Genomic DNA, 18,766 nt, shown 5'->3' with positions numbered 1-18,766 from the left:
AGATTATTTCATATGGTGATTCATCCAAGCTATTTTAGAAATCTTCCTATGGTGAGGATGAATCACTCTCTGAAAGTACTCCTCCCCTGTTAAACCCAAAGAGAGAGAGTATACAGGCTAGGTGATGTACAGGATGTTTAGAAGTTGAAAATTAACTGAAACAAAATTGTCTTTTAAAGAAAAAGTGAAATGTCTGAGCACTTGTATAGTCAAATGTAGAACTATATTTTATTCACCAAATAGAGTAAAAATAACTTTAGACATTAGTGAGTACTGAAGGGTTAGTCCTTTCCATTTCCAGTACAGTATTTCTGCTTTGGGACACATTCCAGGGAGTGATCTCTGGCCAGTGAAGCCTTTCTGTTGATGATTGATTCAGATATAGACCCAATAAAGCCAATTCTGGCCCTTCTGAGCTTTCTCAGTAATAGTAGCAAGTGGCAGATCCCATCAGAACCACATAAATCCACAACTGTCTGTAAATAAATGCTGGCAAAGTTACATGTTAATTTTTTTGCCAGGAAGTTCTACCAGATCATGATGGGAAGGAGATTTCCATTAAAAAAAAAAAATTACACCTCTCCTCGCCAAGTGTAGAGGGGAATATGTGCCTTTTCCTTTCTCATTGTTTTCTACTTGTGTTGAGTTTCCATTGTTCATACATAGGCATGTATGGGATCTAAAAGATTAAACAGATTTGAAGAGTTAAGTCTGTCTGAAACCCAAATCTTAACAGGTTAAATATTCAAAGGATTGATCCTAGACTAAGCGATATATCTGGCTGCACCTTCACTTTTTTGGTTTGCATACATCTGCTGTACCAGTCACATGGAAAGGTACAGTTTTTGAGAAATGTAAAAATAAAGTATTTATAAACTTTCATAAATACACCTTTTACATTAATTCATTTGTATTCTTCACTTGTATCAATGTAAATTGATATTTAATGGATTCTCAACATAAGTTTAAAACAGAAGCAAGGGAATGAGTCTTCTAAGATGGTTTCTTTAAAATATTTATAAATGGTTTTCATCCAGACCTGTTAGAAAATAAAAGAAGAGATGGCTTGTTCAGCTGTTTAGAACTCAGAGTAGATAAATAGAGGTCTATAAAAACAGAGAATCTTTATGATCCCATCATATCATCTCCTCTGCAGCAAATAAATAAATTATTTACCTCTAAATTCTAATTTATGCAATCATTTGCTATTGCAAATGAAAAAAAAAGTGCATTTTTTTTTTTTTTGCTATTAAACTTAGCCTAAACTGGCTGTTTTCAACAATTCACATGAGGCACACATGTTTAAAAGCTGTTGTTAAATTCTGATCAGTAATTATGGAAAAAAAACCCCATGCATAATCAAGTTCTACAAAAATTCATATAAAGATATTTAAGGGATTTTTAAGGAAAGTATAAAAGATGGATTATGCTAAGTCTCTGTCTCTGAATAATGATTAAAGGAAGTTTGTTTTACAGCAGCTTTGTAAGTAGAAGGAGTGCCATGGCACTCCTTAGAGAAGAACCATGTTATTACTGCTAATTGATGTATGTTCCTAATTTATCCAGTATCTCCTGCTTTAGATACATTTAGATACATTTGGATTAGTTTAATCAACATGACTTCACTCATGATAATGATAGCCAGTAATGCTGATAAATACCCTTACAGACATTCCAGCTGACCTCAGAAATCTGTTTTTTGGGGTTTTTTTTTAAGCTGCGCAATCACTAGCCAAGTCTTAAATACAATGGGGGGGAAAAAAAAGCCACATAAAAAACCTCAAAGCAAAAAATAAAGAAACTCCAAAACAACAATTAAAATAACCTCCAAAACAACAAAAATAAAAATAATTTAAAAAATAAAAGGTCTCACTATGTAGATTGCATGCTGATCACCAGTGGAGCAATAGCTATAAGATACCTGCAAAGATGCAGAGCAGCCTTCTTACCAATATATATAGAAAAAGGCTGAGGATCTGGTTTATTGCCTGAAACTAGTCAAAAAACATTAAAAATATCATATACACAAAACTGAAAAATTAAATTTTATTATATTAAAAAATATAAAGAGTTACTGTACAATAGGATCTATATTTGAGATCATGTGTGAGGAAACAAAGGATTGTACAATGCTGCCACAAATAACCTCTCAGATTTAAACATTGATTACAATCATCTGGTTTATCTAGAGTAGGGGGAGAAAATGCAAGCTTCATCTCACCCCCATGCAATACTATAACTATTTTATGACTATTTGTAACGTGTTGTTTTTTCCTATGTCACAGACCCATCTATCACACAGCTCACTAAATTTATTGAAGGGGAACCTGAGTTCAAAATAGTCAGGGAAGGGGAGACAATAACTAAAGTGATTCATGGAGGTTGGTATGCTTTCAGCAACTCAATTTGTATTTGCTTAAATTGGAAGCATTCGCTATTCCCCGTCAATTTCTACTTTATCTGGGTGATTCATGTTAGACAGCTGTTCTGCTTTTAACAAAACTTTTGTGAAGTGCTGTAATTTTATTGCATCATTTATTTTTTAATTCTCATGCATTTCAAAATGTTTTTTTTCCTTAGTTGTGTTCCATAGCTATAGACATGACAGTTTTAGAAATACTCTGCATGCTGACATAACATATGTCTCAGTTAAGAATTATTTGGTCATTGTTGTCCTGCTATCAAATATGTAGTATATGATTCTGTGAATAAAAGGCTAATTTGTCAGAAAGCGAGGTAAACCTTGCCTTCTCTTTGCTAAGGGCATCGAGATGTTCACATCTAGGATGTTTTTAAAGGAAAAATCACACGTGATCATCCAAAATTTTGGGTAGAATTTTTTGAGTAGAAGAGTGATCATCCAAAATTTTGAGTAGAATTAGTTCCTGGTCTCTGAACACTTTTATTTTTCATAAGATATTCTATGGTATCTCCTTGTATGCTTCAGTCAGTTTCCACATCTCAAAAAGAACCCTTGAAAGTTCATTACTTGATTAATGTCTTCAATTTAAAAATCCTTGTAGAACCAATTATTAAAACATATACCAAAATCATTGATGGACGGCCTGTGGAAGTGACAGAGAAAAAAGTAACAGAAGAAAGAATTATTCAAGGTAAATTAAGCTGAGATATTCATTCTTAGTAAAGTCCACATTTACACACAAACATAACACATCTTTAGTTCTGTCCTAGTGCCTAAACTGCATTTCCTTGATGGATGAATTTTCCTTAATGCTTCCCACTGTCTCTGTAAGGCTGAAAAACTGGCCATGTGTCCTACACACATATACAGAAATGGCAACAATATTTTAACAGCATGAAAACTACAAAAATTTGTCTTCTTTTTTTGGTTTTTATTTTCATATATTAGCTAAGTGTCTTCTTTTGCAAAGTTCTTGCTACCATTTCACAGTGAGACTGCTTTTATTGTATTTTTGTTCTCGGTCTTCCTTTAGAAGGAAAATTTTTTTTTCCAGAACTTCTGTATTATATACCTCCAGGAAGGTTTCATTTTACCAAACACAGATATTTAATGTGTAGATGCCTACTTTTGCATGTCATCCCAGGCTCTCTTGACAGCCATGTCAGAAAAAGATCTCTATTTCTCTGTAAGGTGGGGACTTTATCTGACATCCACAAGTTAGATACTTGGATACAGCTAATGTGAGAGAAAATTAATGTGCATCTGCATCCCTTGATTTGCTGACACAAAAGCTCCCAAATTCCTTGGCCAATTTCAGTTGTATTTGACCTATTACAGAGATATTTCTTTAAGCATCCTAGAAATTTACGAGTGGAGTGAGGTGTAAGCATAGTAGGTGCTATATGGAGTTCTTTATTGACGCTTTTTGATCACCTTGTTTAAATATCAGTTTGAATGCTGCCATTAAAATTCTGTCTGCCAGGGAGCTTGCAAGGAAAAGACACTGTTATAACAACATATTGAATTAGCTGTAAGTCTTAATATTCAGTTTATTTAGAAAATATTGAAATTTAACTGAAGTCATTTGAGCAAGACAGAAATAAAGACCCATGCTTAAGTTATTATCATACAACTTTTTGCTATGGTGAAGATAACTGAATGAAAGGCATTAGTGGTTTCTGAATAAAGCTGGGACTATTTTCTGGAAAAAAATTTGGGGGAGATGAATAAAATATAATTTTCTCAATTATTGGATTCAAGTTTCACTAATATCCCACAGGAAGTGGTAAATATAACATAAAATGCCAGAATTTCTGAGCTGATATCTCCTTATTTTTAACCTGTAGAAACTGATAAGGAATCTCAAATGTTAAGCTTTCAAATGAATCATAACAGTTATAAAAGCAAAAATGTCTATTTGCAACAGTCAATTAAGACTAATCATGGGACTTCAGAAATATCTGATCTATGACCTAATACAGAAGTGTTTAAAATTGTCTTAGTCTAAGAATGTAAGCAGGTAATTACTCTAATTATGATAAATTTGCCTAATTACTTTCAAGAATAGTTTTAACTACTGTTTTTAATGCTCTTTCTGTTTAATTTGGGAAATTGTAAAAAATAAAGTTATCATATAAGGAGATTACAGCATGTTAACCATGGAATCACCACATGTATTAAATAGGAAAAAATAATTTAAAGAACAAACCTGGTATAAAAGCCACTATCTTATAAATTTTATTCCAGGTCCTGAAATAAAATACACCAGAATTACTGCAGGGGATCCAGACAATGAAGAGAAGTTAAAGAAAATCTTCGAAGAAGGTTAGTTTGCTTGTTTTGTTTAATTTCTTTCAGGCATATATATCATTCTCTATATAACTTAAATAATGAATAGATATTGCATGTTTTAAAAAATGATGCTCATACTGCTAAATCTTACCCAGAGATTAAACCTCAGAACCACCCAAACGTAATGTTCTGGTTTGAGTCCTTGACCTTCACATTTCTGTCAGCTCTAGAGTTTAGGCTGCCTGGGTCTATTATATAGTATGCTATGTTTATCATAAGAATATGGTGTTTCCAGTGTTTATGTGGAATTTGATATCATAACAGATGAATTTTTCAATTCAGAACAATGATATGGCAAGATTAATTCATTCATATGCTCTTTTGGGATTACCAAATGTTTTCTGTAAATCAATTTTTTTGCCATAACCTGTATCCTATCAGAGGTTACCAAGGTGACCAAATTTATTGAAGGTGATGGTCATTTACTGGAAGATGAAGAAATCAAAAGACTTCTACAGGGAGGTAATTCAGTGTATTATAACTAACATTTTTGCAACAGGTTATGATAACTGAAACTCCTCTCAGATATGTTGAACTCAACATTTTAAAGACTGACATAGTAGAAGTGGAACTTTAATGGAAAAAAATAGAATACTCTATTCTAATGCCACAAATCTGTGAAACGGAAATAAATACCAAAGTCTGAGTTATCAATATTTTTAATTACATTGATCACAGAAAATAAAATATTTGGGTTTTTTCAGTCTTTAAAAAGTTACCTAATTAAAACTCAGGGGAGCAATGAAGATTTATTCCTTTTTTTTTTTTTTTTCAGTAAATTTAAATCTGTGAAAAACACTTATGAAATGGAACATATTGTAACAGGCCAAATTCATCTTACTTATCAGTTCTTCAGAAATGAATGTTCATTGCCCTCAAGTTAATAATTAAAGGCATGTTGAATATCCTTCTTTAAATGCTTACAGGTGATGGATATCAAGAAATTAACTTTAATTCTCTTCAAATACAGCATTCCAAGGAATGGTTTTCTTTCCTTCTTGCTCTCTTAATTCTAACAGTTTTGGCAGTATATAACCAGTAGCTGTAGAAACTTAGTAAAAGAACTTCTGCTTATGAAATTAATCTTTATCTATGAATTTGGAATGTTCTCTGCTTAATGTAGATTAGAAAAACTATCTATAATAGCAATGGGGAATAAAAAAGGAATTTAAGTGACAAGGTTTTTGTAAATGTTAGTTTAAACCTGAGTCAGAAGCTCAAAAATATGGATGGATGCTTCTCTTGACATAAATTAAATGAATCCATTTCATTTTATGTTCACTTTTTAGTAAGTTACCAAGTTGTATACCAGTAAAGTAACTTGCAGCCACATTTAGTTCAATGAACTAAATCTCGTAGTTTTTTAAAAAAACTATTCTGTGGATGTGAAAAACTTCAGTCAAGTGAAAAATTTCCTGATGGCTGAACAGGTGAACAGCTGCCTGCCAAACTTAAACATGCTGGTTGATAACCCAGCTAGTCTTAGAGAAAAGCCAAGGTATGGCTATGACTCCTGTTGACTGTAATTCTTTGTTCTGTTTTAAACATCTGAATCTTAGTTTTACAGACCTAAGCCAGAATTTGCCTATAATATTGGACAGAAACCTAAACTTCCAGAGGATTTTTAATTTTATCCTAAATATCCACCTATGTGAAAAGATTTGTTCTCTGGAGATGCCTATTTCTGGATTGAATATTTAAAAGAAAAGCTGGAAATTTAAAAATTGCAGCAAGAAAATTCCTCCATATACTGCCCTATGTTCTACTGGTTTAAACCAGGCAACAATGAGCAGGATCAAACTTTATCTGTAGAACTGTTCAAAACTGACAGATCTGATGCCAGAATCTAATAATTATAACTGTACCTGTAATCATCTTCAGATACAGAGGTATACAATTAAATAGGGATAATCTGTAGAGATACCTCTTAGAGCATAGGTGTATGGAAAAGAGATAAATAGTTTCTCTGCAGGAAATTTGAAAAAGACAACATCATCTCTTGAATTCTTGCTATTTTCCTTGCTATTATATGTTAGTTTGCCTAAGCATCCTGCTTCACAGAATGGACCGAACAAGTAGATTTGTCTTTTGCTTTAATTTGATTTTTCTCTATTTTTTCCATTTTTTATCCAGTCAGCTACCCTTGGCTGCCATGATAATACCTTCCTAGACATTTAGCCAATAAAAGCAGATACACATGCTGCTTTAGGGTTGTTGGTGATAATGGTGATAATGCTTTATGGCCCCCTTGTCTACATAAAATTATTTTTTACTGAGAATTTCCTAATCATTTAAATTTGAGTACAGTCACAAACAAATGTATTATCACTGTCTAAATAAAGGAAATATTTCATATGGGCTTTAATTCTGCTCATAAAATATCCAACACTGCTTAAAACAATTAGCAGTGTGCTGAAACAAAACTTTAAGCCAAGACTGCAATGAACTCATCCTTAGAAATAACATGCCTGATGGCATGAATAGCATGGCATCCTGCAACATCTATGCCCAAAAATAACATTGTTTCCACTGAAGGCTCCTGGTATATGGAAAAATGCTATGCCAGATTTAACTCATTTGTTTTTGATGCTTACCGTAGCCGGAACTGAGTACACCAAGGTTACTAAAGTAATTGAGGGGGAGCCACAGATTATCGAGAGAGAAATCAAGAAACTTCATCTGGAAGGTTAGTTTGTTAAAAATTCTGTATCACTAAGACCTGCTTTGTCTAAAGTGATCATTCCAGGTGAGGTTTTATAGTATCTGTTCACAAAAATTACTAGGTCTGAAGCCAGCATTTTAGCAAGAATTTTGTAATTGTTTTGGAAAGGAATCCTTTCACTGACGTTGCAGAGAAAAATGCTGAGGCTTACCTTGCGGCTAAAAGTAACTAAATGGTTTGGCAAGCATAGTAGACAGGAGGAAATGCCCAACCACAAAGCTTAGGTAAAACCTTTGAAGAAAAATGCACCATATAGAATTGACTTTTCTTTAAGCAGCACATAAAGAAGAAGACCACGTGAGTTGCTTTTAACTTGAGTTATTTCTTGTCAGAGTAAATGTGATCTGTTGCTGTGAGGGTTTCTCAGTGTTGTGAAGGAGTGGGTGGGGTGCAGGGAATATAACCTCTGGGGTTGAGTAAATATCTCACAGTGTCTTGGTATTTCTCTACCTTTGCCCTGTTGTTAAATGAGGGAAGCTCTTGGATTTGAAAACCCAGAATGGAATAAAGGTCCAAAAGGACCCATTTAGAATTCAATCTGCTTTTATACCAGCAATTTGTTCTTCAAGTTTAACAATCATTGTTTAAGGATCTTCATTCAAAGTTAAGAAGTAATTTGCTTACGGTTTCTTTTGTATTTATGTCTTTTTCTAATTCTAATTCTAATAATGCAGAATAGGTTATTCTGTCAGCCTTTGAACCAAATACATAGGAGAAAATATTATGGCTTTTGGAGAATGAAATTAAATAAATGCGTTTCTACCTTTTTAATTTGAAGTCTGTGCCAAACAATGAAGGTTGATACATAGTGTTTGTACAGCTTTGGTGCTGAATAGTACAAGTCAGGCTGGGGAGTCCCCTATTGCCTGAAAATGACAGATGGGTGTGATCTTCAAACATGAGGCTTATCTGAAAGAATAATTGTACAGACAGCGCCTAAGTATGGAAAGCATGGTTTGGATGAATCATATTCTGTCCTTGTCAGGGCAGTGCAGAGCTTGAAATTTTCTGCCATGGTGGGGCAGATACCCAGTGTTTAGCCTCAGCTGGAATGAGGTCCAGCCTGTATCTCAGGGCTATGCATTGGTATATCCTGTACCTCAGGATGAAAAGAGAACTGGCTGCAGCTTGTTAAGTGAATACATAAGTACTTCGTGGTCGTAAAGAAGGAAAAATCACTGCAGTAACATTTCTGTGACAGTAACAGAAGAATTACTTCTTATGCTTGTGATGTGTTTTTCCTCCCAATGAGGAGACATCTGGTTAAGAAAAGTTTCAAGGTTTGATGAGAAAAAGAAAAACATGTCCATAGTTTCACTGAATAAGTGAAAAAAAAAAGGATATATCTAATCGGGGTGGTATGTATTCAACAGCCCTTGCTCTGCTCCACCTTTTAAAGCGGAAGCCTGAGAAAATTAACTGAACTCTAGATGTGGAATCACACGGTGGGCTCACAATGCAGTTACAAATCAAGCCCCAAACACAGCTGGAAATGTGGCCAACATCTTGTAACGCTTTCAGGCATTTAGCTCATGAATAATTCCTGAAGTAATGGCAATGCAACAGACCTGGATATCCTCTGCTGAAAGCTGAAACGGAGTCCTGTGCCTTAACCTGAGCTTTTACCTCACTGACAGTGTCACACGGCTTTTGACGAATGAAGAGCATAGACAAAATGCCCTGGCACCTGCCTACATCCTGTAACCATCTGTCGAGGATCAGTGCAGATAATGGATTCATTCATATGTTTAAAATGCAAGAATACTTTTGAAATGTTACTAAGCTTTAATGGATGACCGCACATGAGTGAAATGTGGGAATTGTATTGTAAGCATTCATGTTTCAGGTGATCAAGCCAACATGCTACTGGAACAAAATTCTTAATTTACTGAAAAATTTAAAGAACAAACTTCAAAAGTCAGCAATGAGTTTCCAATATTCCTAATGAGTTTTAATTCAAAGGCTTCAGCAAATAACTTCTGACTGCAAAATTTCTGTTTTCTAGAAGCACCTGTACGGAGAGCACAACCAACAAGGAGGACACAAGGTAAAAGCAAAGCATACATTTAAACATATAGCACATATCAAATATTATTCTCAGTTATCTTAAGAGTCAGGAGGGGAAAAAAGCTCTTAAAAATACAGACTTCAAAAGAAAAAACTTGTATTTCTGCTTGAACAAAAAACAACAAAAAAAATCTGGAATTGCTAATTATGTTTTTCTGATATTTGAAAACAACCAAGATTATGTGCTTTAGTCAAAAAGTGTTTCAGATGAAAATAAAGCCATCAAAGTGAAATCTGACTTTGGAGTCTTAACAATGGGAAAATGGCAATCTGGGATTTTCCACCACAGGACTTATAACTCTCAGAATCTATGTTATTATGATTAACGAAGAAGATGGAAGATCCATTTAATTTCACAGCTGCCAGCACAGGAGAGAAATGTTCGCCACCAGGCTTCATCTTTCCTTTTCACGTCTGTTTCACAAGTAAATACAATATATAGTGTTACTATGTTATACATAATTATAGGTAATAATTAAAGTTCTTTTTCCGTGTTTTGCAGGGGGAGCAGCAAGACGGAGGACAAGACTAGCTCATTCCTAAAAGCTTGCCAAGACAGAATTCACAGAATTGCAAATTAACAACATGGTCTTTGAGAGGAATTGTTGTTTGGGTTTTTTTTGAAATGAGAACATTAGAAAATGACGTTGTTTTGATGAAGTAACGTAAACTGAACCATGAATCCACAAAAAGATGTGAAGCTGCAGATACTCACTGCCAGCACAGTGCTCACTAGGAGTAGTCCATTGGAGGTGCTTTTACTGCTCTTGGTAGTAAGGACTGTGCAAGGTGGGGTCCTGGAAGCCCAAAAACTTCTGTAGAAACAGGATCCCTTCTTATGCTGGCTAGTAAGTGTTTGATGGATTGGATTAAAAATGAGCCGGGAACAACAGAGAGTGTATTTTTTTATTATTATTATTTCCACTAAATAAGAAATATAAATGAATTAGATAATTTCTAGGAAAAAAAAATTATCACCTCAGGTGACTTTTATAGTAATCTAAGGAAATAAGAGATGTTAACATAGCACTTTTGGTTCAGTAGTATTGTATGCTTTTTTGTAAGTCAAAATTCATCATGTGTTTAAATTTGTAATGGTACCAGTAATGTTACCTTTTCTAAGCAAACAAATACGCCTTATATTAAATGTATCCTCTTTTTGTCCTACATTGCATATCCAAATACCTCCTAGTAACTTGGCTAATGGAAGCTCTTGAAAAAAGGGAAAAAGCAAACATTATGAGCTTCTTGCAATGTATTCAAGATCATGTTGACTTCTTTACCTTTAAGAAAAATCATTCCCATTAAAGGAATCTTATAACAATACATATACTGAGATTCTTAAGTGTTTTCCCACTTTACCCTAAATGTGTCTTTTGATTATTAAAGTGGATTGTAAAAGGGATAAATAAAATGCATGCAAACAGTTAACTCAGCATGGAAAAAGGTCTTACAAAAATGAGGCCAGGTCCGAAAGCTTTTGTAACAAAGCATGCTTTGCTAATATCTGGTATAATGTGGAGTTTTCTGTAAATTATGTCAATTTTATAACTCTAGTTTTGTATTCATAGAAGTTTTCTGCTTTTATCAACAAAAGGTGAAAGGCAATTATTAATGGAGTAGAAAAAACATATTCAAAGTTCCTTAATTTTGCAGACCAAAGTTTCAGAGGCATCGTCTAACATGCTTTTCTACTTCTGTTTTGAAACAAATACTCAATAAAGAATTTGGCTGAACTGTGCTTTATTTCATTTGTAAATATTTTTTAGCAGTAAAGCAAATTCTAAATATTCTTAAGATTTTTAGTCTATCTGGTAATTGCAAATATGCTTTCACAGAAGAAAACTAATGCTTCCCTTCTTACTTAGCATGTGCTAATGGACTTAAACTGCATCACTCTCCTTAAACAATTAAAAACTTTCCCTAATTCCATAATGACATATCCTAAACACTGCTCCTAAAACAATACAACTATCTGAGAATGGGATTGATAAGTTGTGCAGCCTTACTGGGCCATCAGATGTCACTCAGGTAACCTCAGTATCTACTATGATAGCGCTTTAGTGGAAGGACAGCTTTTAACCCCGGCAAGACCTAGATGACTTTTAGGTCAGCATCAGAGGTCTTAGGACTATCTAGAAGGTGAACTGAAGCTGTCAGTTTGGGACACTTTATTGTCATCAAATCATTGGCTTTAAACTTCTTCCTTCATTGCTGTGCTACCATAAGCTCTCAGTCAAGCAAGATTTTAAATGACAGGAATTATTTTAGTTGAAGAGTGTGTCTGTGTTCTTGCCTCAAAAAAGTTTAGAAGATAACAAAAAAAAATGGAATGGTAATGACAGATAAAGAATGGACAGAAAATGGGAAGAAAGTAGAAGGTAGCAAAAAAATGATTAAAACCTATCCTGTGGTAGGACAATTTTACCTTTTCAATTAGGAATAAATTGGTGACATACCATAACTTTGGTATGTTTTCTGCTTTGATAACATTTTAAAGCATCTGGTATTCACTAAAATACATTTCTGTACTTCACTCTTAAATAGAATCTATTAATAATATGTAATGTATAATATAATAGTAATATATAATACAAGTTAAATACAACAGTATATAAAGGGTACTTCTCCATGAAAACTTGTTTCCCTGGCATATCGTCCCTCTCAGTCCTTCTTAGACCACAGTAGATGTCTGCCCAGCTACAATGAACAGTGACATTTCTTTTAGTGGAGTGGCTTTTTCTTGCTATCTGAACAAGAATCTTTCCAGGACCCAATGCAGAAAGAAAATAAAGATCTTCTTTTATTTGCTTTTTATATGCTTAGCCATTTCTGTTTCAACACAGATAGTCTTTTACCAAAGAGCAAATTTGGAGAACTGACAACTTCTCCTGCCTTGCTATTTATTTCCCCTCACCTCAGAACAATTTAAATTAATGTAATGTGATTAAACAGGGGGTTAGCACACTACCAAGTCAGAATAAGCACCCACTTATTTATTTTGTGTTTCCTTGTAGTCACTCAGGTATTTATAAGCAGGAATGTCCAGTTGAGTTGGTGGTGGAATTCTCAAAGCATTTCTACTGCTTCCTTTGATATCCTGTATAAAAACTAATGCAGAAGAATTTTTAACTGTCAGTGTTCCCAAATCTGTCAGTTTTGCCAGCAGTAAGTGCACATAAATAATCTACACGATCACTAAATATGGGGATTGGACTATAAGATCTAAGTAAAATAAAATGAGTCTTTTGATTCCTTTATAAAGAAAATTGTGTGAAATCTGAAAAAAATATGTCAGGAAGGATTTTTTTTTTACCATTTCCATTTTGACAACTGAAAATGTGCTAAGCAAGTGACCCTCTCAATGGCCTTTCATGTCATTTATCTCTCATAAGACCAGAATAGCAATACTAAACTAAAGAATTCCACTTTTTGTCCACAAAGTATTTTAATAAAATAGTGGGTGGAGGCAGTAGTCCTGCCAGATCAGTTGTATTGTGATTACTTCTTTTACTGTCTAAAGCTCAGAACTGATAAACACCAATCCCAAATGGAGGCTGTGAGGAGGGATACCAAAGCCTAAGCACAACTCAAATCAAAGAAGAACTGATTCCCTTGAGTACTGAGCTGCAAAATTCCCAGTGATAGCATAAGATGTGTGATTGGATCATCTGGGATTTTCTAAGATTTATAGTGGCACAGAGCTTCATCTTCAACCATTAAAACAAGATTTGCCTCCACTTCTCTTCTGCCTAAACCCCAAGTGTGAAGGTTTCAAAGGTTCACTTTCTCCTTTGTGACCCCTTCCTCCACAGCTATGGTTTTTATACCATCTCAAGAAAATGCAAGCCTATCCCAAGGGTTGTTTTTCAGTATAGCATTAACCTTTTTATAACAGATGGGAAAAATTTGATTCAGTATATTATTTTTTCTTTAACCAAGACTAATTAAAACATTCAGTGATATATGGGATTTTTATTTAACAGCTGGCACAAAAGAGGATAATTAGCTAATTGTTCTACATGGGGAGGAGAAAAATTCCGTGTGGTACAAGTAATTAGGATCAGGATGACAATACATCATTAGGAGCCAAGCATGTTATTGACTGAAAGTAGAAGCAGTTTCTATTCAGACTTTTCAGTGTCCTTTACAGCCATACTAATTTATTCCTTACATCATACTAGATTAACATGTTTCTTTTCTTGCTGTTTTAACTAGCGTCTTTTGAATACCACAGAGATCAAGCCTTCTTTTATGGATTTCTTTCTTGCTAAACAAAAGTAACCTCTATGATAGAATGTGTAAGTCAGAGGAATGGCATCAGCACTTACACTTTGGATCACAATGTTCGTCAATCCTCATGTGTTAGGTTGCATTCTGATCTGATGCATCTCCTGTCTGCTCTGATTTCTTGACTTTTGATTTTATTTCTTATGCTACTAAGTAAAAACATAACTAGACACTTTACTTGTGTATTTAGATCCAGTGGCACAGGCAGCCTTCATCCACACTACCAGCACTTTGTCCTCAGCTTCTTTTACCACCTAGTGCCTAATGCAGGTGCAGCCCTTGCACTTAGACTTGTTAAACCTCATGAGGTTCTTATGGGGCCACTTCTCAAGTTGCCCTGGATGGCATTCCATCCTTCTATTGTGTCAACTGCACTGCTCAGCTTTGTGTCATCTGCAAACTTGCTGAGGGATATACCACTAAGAAATGGAAGATGCTGCTTGTCACGGTGTGTTGGGTGTTTAAGACAGGAGGAGCACTGCTTTCTGCATGCCTGCTTTATATTAATTCATTTCAGGATAACTCCTGCTGGTACATTTTAGGGCTGTTTTAATCATGTCTGGGTTGGATTACAGGCATTTATGCCTCTAATTGCTAGTCCAGTTGTATTTTAATCTTTTTCTTAGTGAAATACTTAACAGCTTTTCCAACAGCTGTATTTCTCACATGGAACAGCTGTATTTCTCACCAACTCAACATGTGCCCTGAGTCAGGAGCACATTGAAGCCACGTGATGTGATTGTAATGCTAAACAGAATAAAAACAGCATGTTTGTTAATTGAGAAAAATGCATCTGTGCAAAAAGCGCTGGAAAGAGACAGGGATGATTTCAGGCATAGACAGGAGTAATACGGGGTATGATTTGCAGAAATTTACCTTCAGCTTGTTGACTAGAGAAAAAAACCTCTTAAGGTCATCAATATCCCTGCAATCCCCCAAAGCTCATGTGCCTGCCTGTCACTGTCACCACGGTCCATAGTAAATCCAGATACCACACCCATCTTTCTACCTAGGTCCATTTGTCTGGAGGACCTAGTAGGACTGGTTTCTGTCTTCTGTGAAGACCACGATTACAAGGTGCCCGGATGGCGTTTGAAGGTATAGATGTAGTGGTGAGGAGACTGCTGTGCCCTCTTGTCCCATCTCTAGAAAAAAAGCAGTTGAGACATAACTGGGAAGGTCTGTTCCTTCCAGGGAGGGCAGAAGGAAAACTCATTTCTGGATCCCAGGTGGACAGAGGAAATGCACTAAGTACAATTTTTAAAGAGGAGTCCTGGCAGAGACCTTTTTTAAAATAAGAAGTATATTGCTGTTGTTTTGGGGTTTTTGTTTTGAATTTTCATATGAAATTGGATATGGATGAGGTTGTCTTTGGAAAGACTTATCCCATAGTGCCAAGACCTCACTTCATGTGTGTAAAAAAACCCCAACTCTTTTGGGACAATACCTCAATGTGTACACTCCTCCACCTCCAGTCCTCAGAAAGGACTCTAAAAGCATGAGCCATGGATATGTCATGCCACAATCCAAATAGAAGCGAGTCTGGAACAAAGCTGCTGCATATCAAATGTGTATTTATTGTTTCTCCACCTATGGATCAGAGACATTACAGATGGAAAAGTCTTACTAGATTATGTTATCAGTCTACTTGCCAAGACTGGATTGCTCCCCACTATTACATTCCATAATGCTTTACCCAGATGAGTGGTACCTTCCCACAGTCATTCTCTCATACTCTCCTCAGAGCCACTTTCCTATATTTTGTTCCCCTTCCTGTCTTACCTGCCATCAAATAAAGCAGATGTATTCCACCAAGTAGTCCTTTAGCGAAGTGACAACTGCTTTAGCTATACCAAGGGTGAACATTCCTGTTAATGTGACAATAAACAACCCATATTTTCCTGAAACATCTGCACCATTGAATAACTATTTTGGTTTTGAACAAACTACTGACTTTGATTTAGTTTGTGGATGGTCTCATAGGTCTGACACTTTTTTCTTTTTTTGCCATCATATGATGCCATATAAGTTCAGGATGTGTGGTTCATGAAATCACAGAACCACAGAATGTTTAATGTTGGAAGGGAGCTCTGGACATCATCTGGTCCAAACCCACTACTCCAGTAAGGCCAACTAGAGCTCTAAAAATTATTTAGAGACTCTATTGCATTTGTGAATAATTTCTTATGAACTGGAAATAGCTCTAGGTATTTTCCTCCTTGTCCTAAAATCAAATTATTTTTTCAACACCATTCAGTGAAAAACTATTTTGTGTAATTGTTGACACTTCTCATGAATCAAGTAAGGCTATGTCAGTAGGAGTGTGGCAGCAGATGAGCATGCTTTTCAGTTTCATCATTGAAAATCTTACTGGTCTGAAAGTCTTCATCCATTGGCAGCCATAATGCCAGGACTGTGCCCATGAATCAGGAAACCATTTCAACTCATTTAGCTCTTGGCATCTAGACCCTGAGTTTCAAAGTTCAGAAAGCCCCTAGGCTTATGGTTTGACAGTCAGAACTACCTGTGAGTAGGAGCACTGATAACTGAAATAACAAGACAAAATCAGGCTGTATTAGCTGATCATAGACAGAAAATAAGCTATATGTGCATCTTCACTTGGCTCAGTGGGAATCTTCAGAATGTGCCTGCCTCATCTGTCCATATAAGCCATGTACACAGTCACTGTGATTTCCCCACATGTAGAGTTCTGCACATTTTTAACTGGGTACTCAACTGGAAATGTCAAAATTTGGAGCCTGGTTATATAGTACAATTTGAATTATCTTAGTACAGCAGCCAGCCACTCTGAACTGCTATGTGAAAAAAAAAGCTCCTCTAAATTTTATATAAGCAACCAGAGTCACATGTTACCTATGAGCCTGTGGCTTAGAAATGCTAAAGTACCCAACCATGCCATTAATCATGGACTGTCCTCCTTCTGCTCAGAAGGTAGTTCAATGGTAAATTCTGTTTTAATCATAAAATCATTTCAATCATTAAAATTCCCTACACTGATACCTTCACCACTAAGATTCTAAAACAAGTGCTAAACAGCTCTTTTGGATAAGTTGTTTTCTCCTTGTCCAAAATTCCATACTGCCATATAATCAAATTGTGAGGTTGTGATCTAACTCTGTGTGGTTTTTGTGTGAATGCTATTAAAAATATTTTTACAGTGAAAAATTACCACATAAGTCATAATGAATATTGAAGATACAAACCAGACTTTTTGTATGTCCATTCCTGGATTCTCTTTTACTCATTCATGGGTGATGAGGCACTATTAGAAGCCAGTCTGGCTTCACTCTCCGCTCTGGTCACCATGTCTTCCCCTCAGGGAAACCACAGTGTGGAGAGGAAATCCTTGCATGACCCAGGCTCACCCAAACATCAGGGTGATGGCAGGTCATGCACAAGCCCTGCACTTCAGAAGTACTCTCAGGTCACACAAGAACATAATGATAAAATTAACCAACCTCTTCCCCATTTAGATATATCCCTATGTTCATTTCTCTGCATTATTTAATGTGGTAAACTTTTACTTCTGCAATTTAATTATTTAATTTTCCTTCACTGATACCACTATTTCTTTTTATTCTCCTAATCTTTTCAAAAATCTACAGGAAAATAAGATATTTTTTGGTGGCTATGGCTATACCTGCAACAATCTTTCAGCTACACAATCATTGGGGCTGAAATTGAATATTCATTAACTGATCCAGTACCAGATGTAATGGTCACTTTATCAGATTAATTTTAAATATGCAAAATATATCACTGGGACTCATATTTTAACAGCTGTTTCATCACAGACATTAGGTGGATATAATCTGGGAGGAGATGCCCTTCCCCTGCAGACACCAGTGGGGGTTTTGTCAATTTTACTGGAGGCAGGAGTACACCATAATATTTTCCTTTCTTTTGGCACTGTCTCTCCACCCATAATTTATTAAATTACCTTACAAAGAGGAGTTGTGACTCTGAATCTGAATAAAACTTTTAAATACATGATGTCAGTGGCTTGGTACATGAGATGGTCTTCCTTCCAGCATTTCCTAGCAACAAAGGGAGCTGCGAGTGGAAGGTCCTGAAGTGTGGGTGATTTGGACCTACATCACTCTCCTCTTGGACTTTGAAACTAAGGTAGGTACCTAAGTCTGTCATCTGCTCTACAGTAAATAGATAGATTATGGTTCTTGTTATCTCAGTATCCAGGGAAAGGAAAGTCTGCAGTTATGACTATCACCTAGATGAAGCTGTGGAAGTTACTGGCCTCAAAATACCAGTATGCAAATTGGAACACCTGGGCTATGGTCTAAGATGCTGTTAGTTAAAACACAACTTGGTGTAAATTACTCATGGCCAGGGTTTTTTTCCAAGGGAATGACTGACAAACAGAAGTGTAATTAGGGAATCTGGTTTACTGGTGTTGCTCTAAGAAAGGAGTCGGTTTTGGATAATGGCATTCCAGAGCTCTCTGAAACAGGCTCAGCTTATTCACTCATAGAATTATTTTTCCACCTAACCCCATCATCCTCTTTGTCACATCAGATATCCATAGCAGTTTGGCAGTACATCACTTCCAAATTTTAAAAATTATTTTTAAGATGTTAAAATGAACACACAATATTTAGATCAGAGGACACACATGGAAAATTTACCAATTTGTAAATACTGGATGCAACCTCTCTATGGGAATTTCATGACATATTGTTCTGCAAGGTTGCAACACAGGTTTCATGTTATTTCTGACACTCTGGACAGGCACAGACCAAAGAACTGCAGGGTTGAGAGAAGGCTTGGATTCATGCACCGTATGGATGAGCCAATCCACTTGTACAGGAACAGCATGGATACAGCCACTGTCCTCATATGGCATGATGCGCCTGAAGCAGATTCACTCACTTACA

General features: G+C 35.6%; 1 protein-coding gene across 5 annotated transcripts in view; it reads left to right on the top strand.

The window, feature by feature from the left end:
• The window catches only part of POSTN (periostin), a gene marked incomplete at both ends in the record, with an annotated part of 30,429 nt that extends 20,211 nt beyond the window's left edge, over window positions 1-10,218 (top strand). The window contains 7 exons of one of the 5 annotated variants that reach the window (XM_082278081.1): window positions 2,286-2,381; window positions 3,024-3,113; window positions 4,670-4,747; window positions 5,156-5,236; window positions 7,374-7,460; window positions 9,502-9,543; window positions 10,075-10,218. In XM_082278081.1, the coding sequence (XP_082134207.1) occupies window positions 2,286-2,381; window positions 3,024-3,113; window positions 4,670-4,747; window positions 5,156-5,236; window positions 7,374-7,460; window positions 9,502-9,543; window positions 10,075-10,106 (506 nt within the window). Of the gene's footprint in view, window positions 1-2,285; window positions 2,382-3,023; window positions 3,114-4,669; window positions 4,748-5,155; window positions 5,237-7,373; window positions 7,466-9,501; window positions 9,544-10,065 lie in introns of those variants that run through there. The other 4 variants (XM_082278080.1, XM_082278082.1, XM_082278084.1 and 1 more) reach the window with 4 other exon arrangements.
• Window positions 10,219-18,766: the final 8,548 nt, after the last annotated feature.

This window comes from Coloeus monedula (assembly GCF_965178545.1).
Source record: "Coloeus monedula genome assembly, chromosome: 3".
Lineage (NCBI taxonomy): Eukaryota > Metazoa > Chordata > Aves > Passeriformes > Corvidae > Coloeus > Coloeus monedula.
Note: the sequence above shows the minus strand (reverse complement) of the source record. Positions and strands in the feature narration are given on the sequence as shown.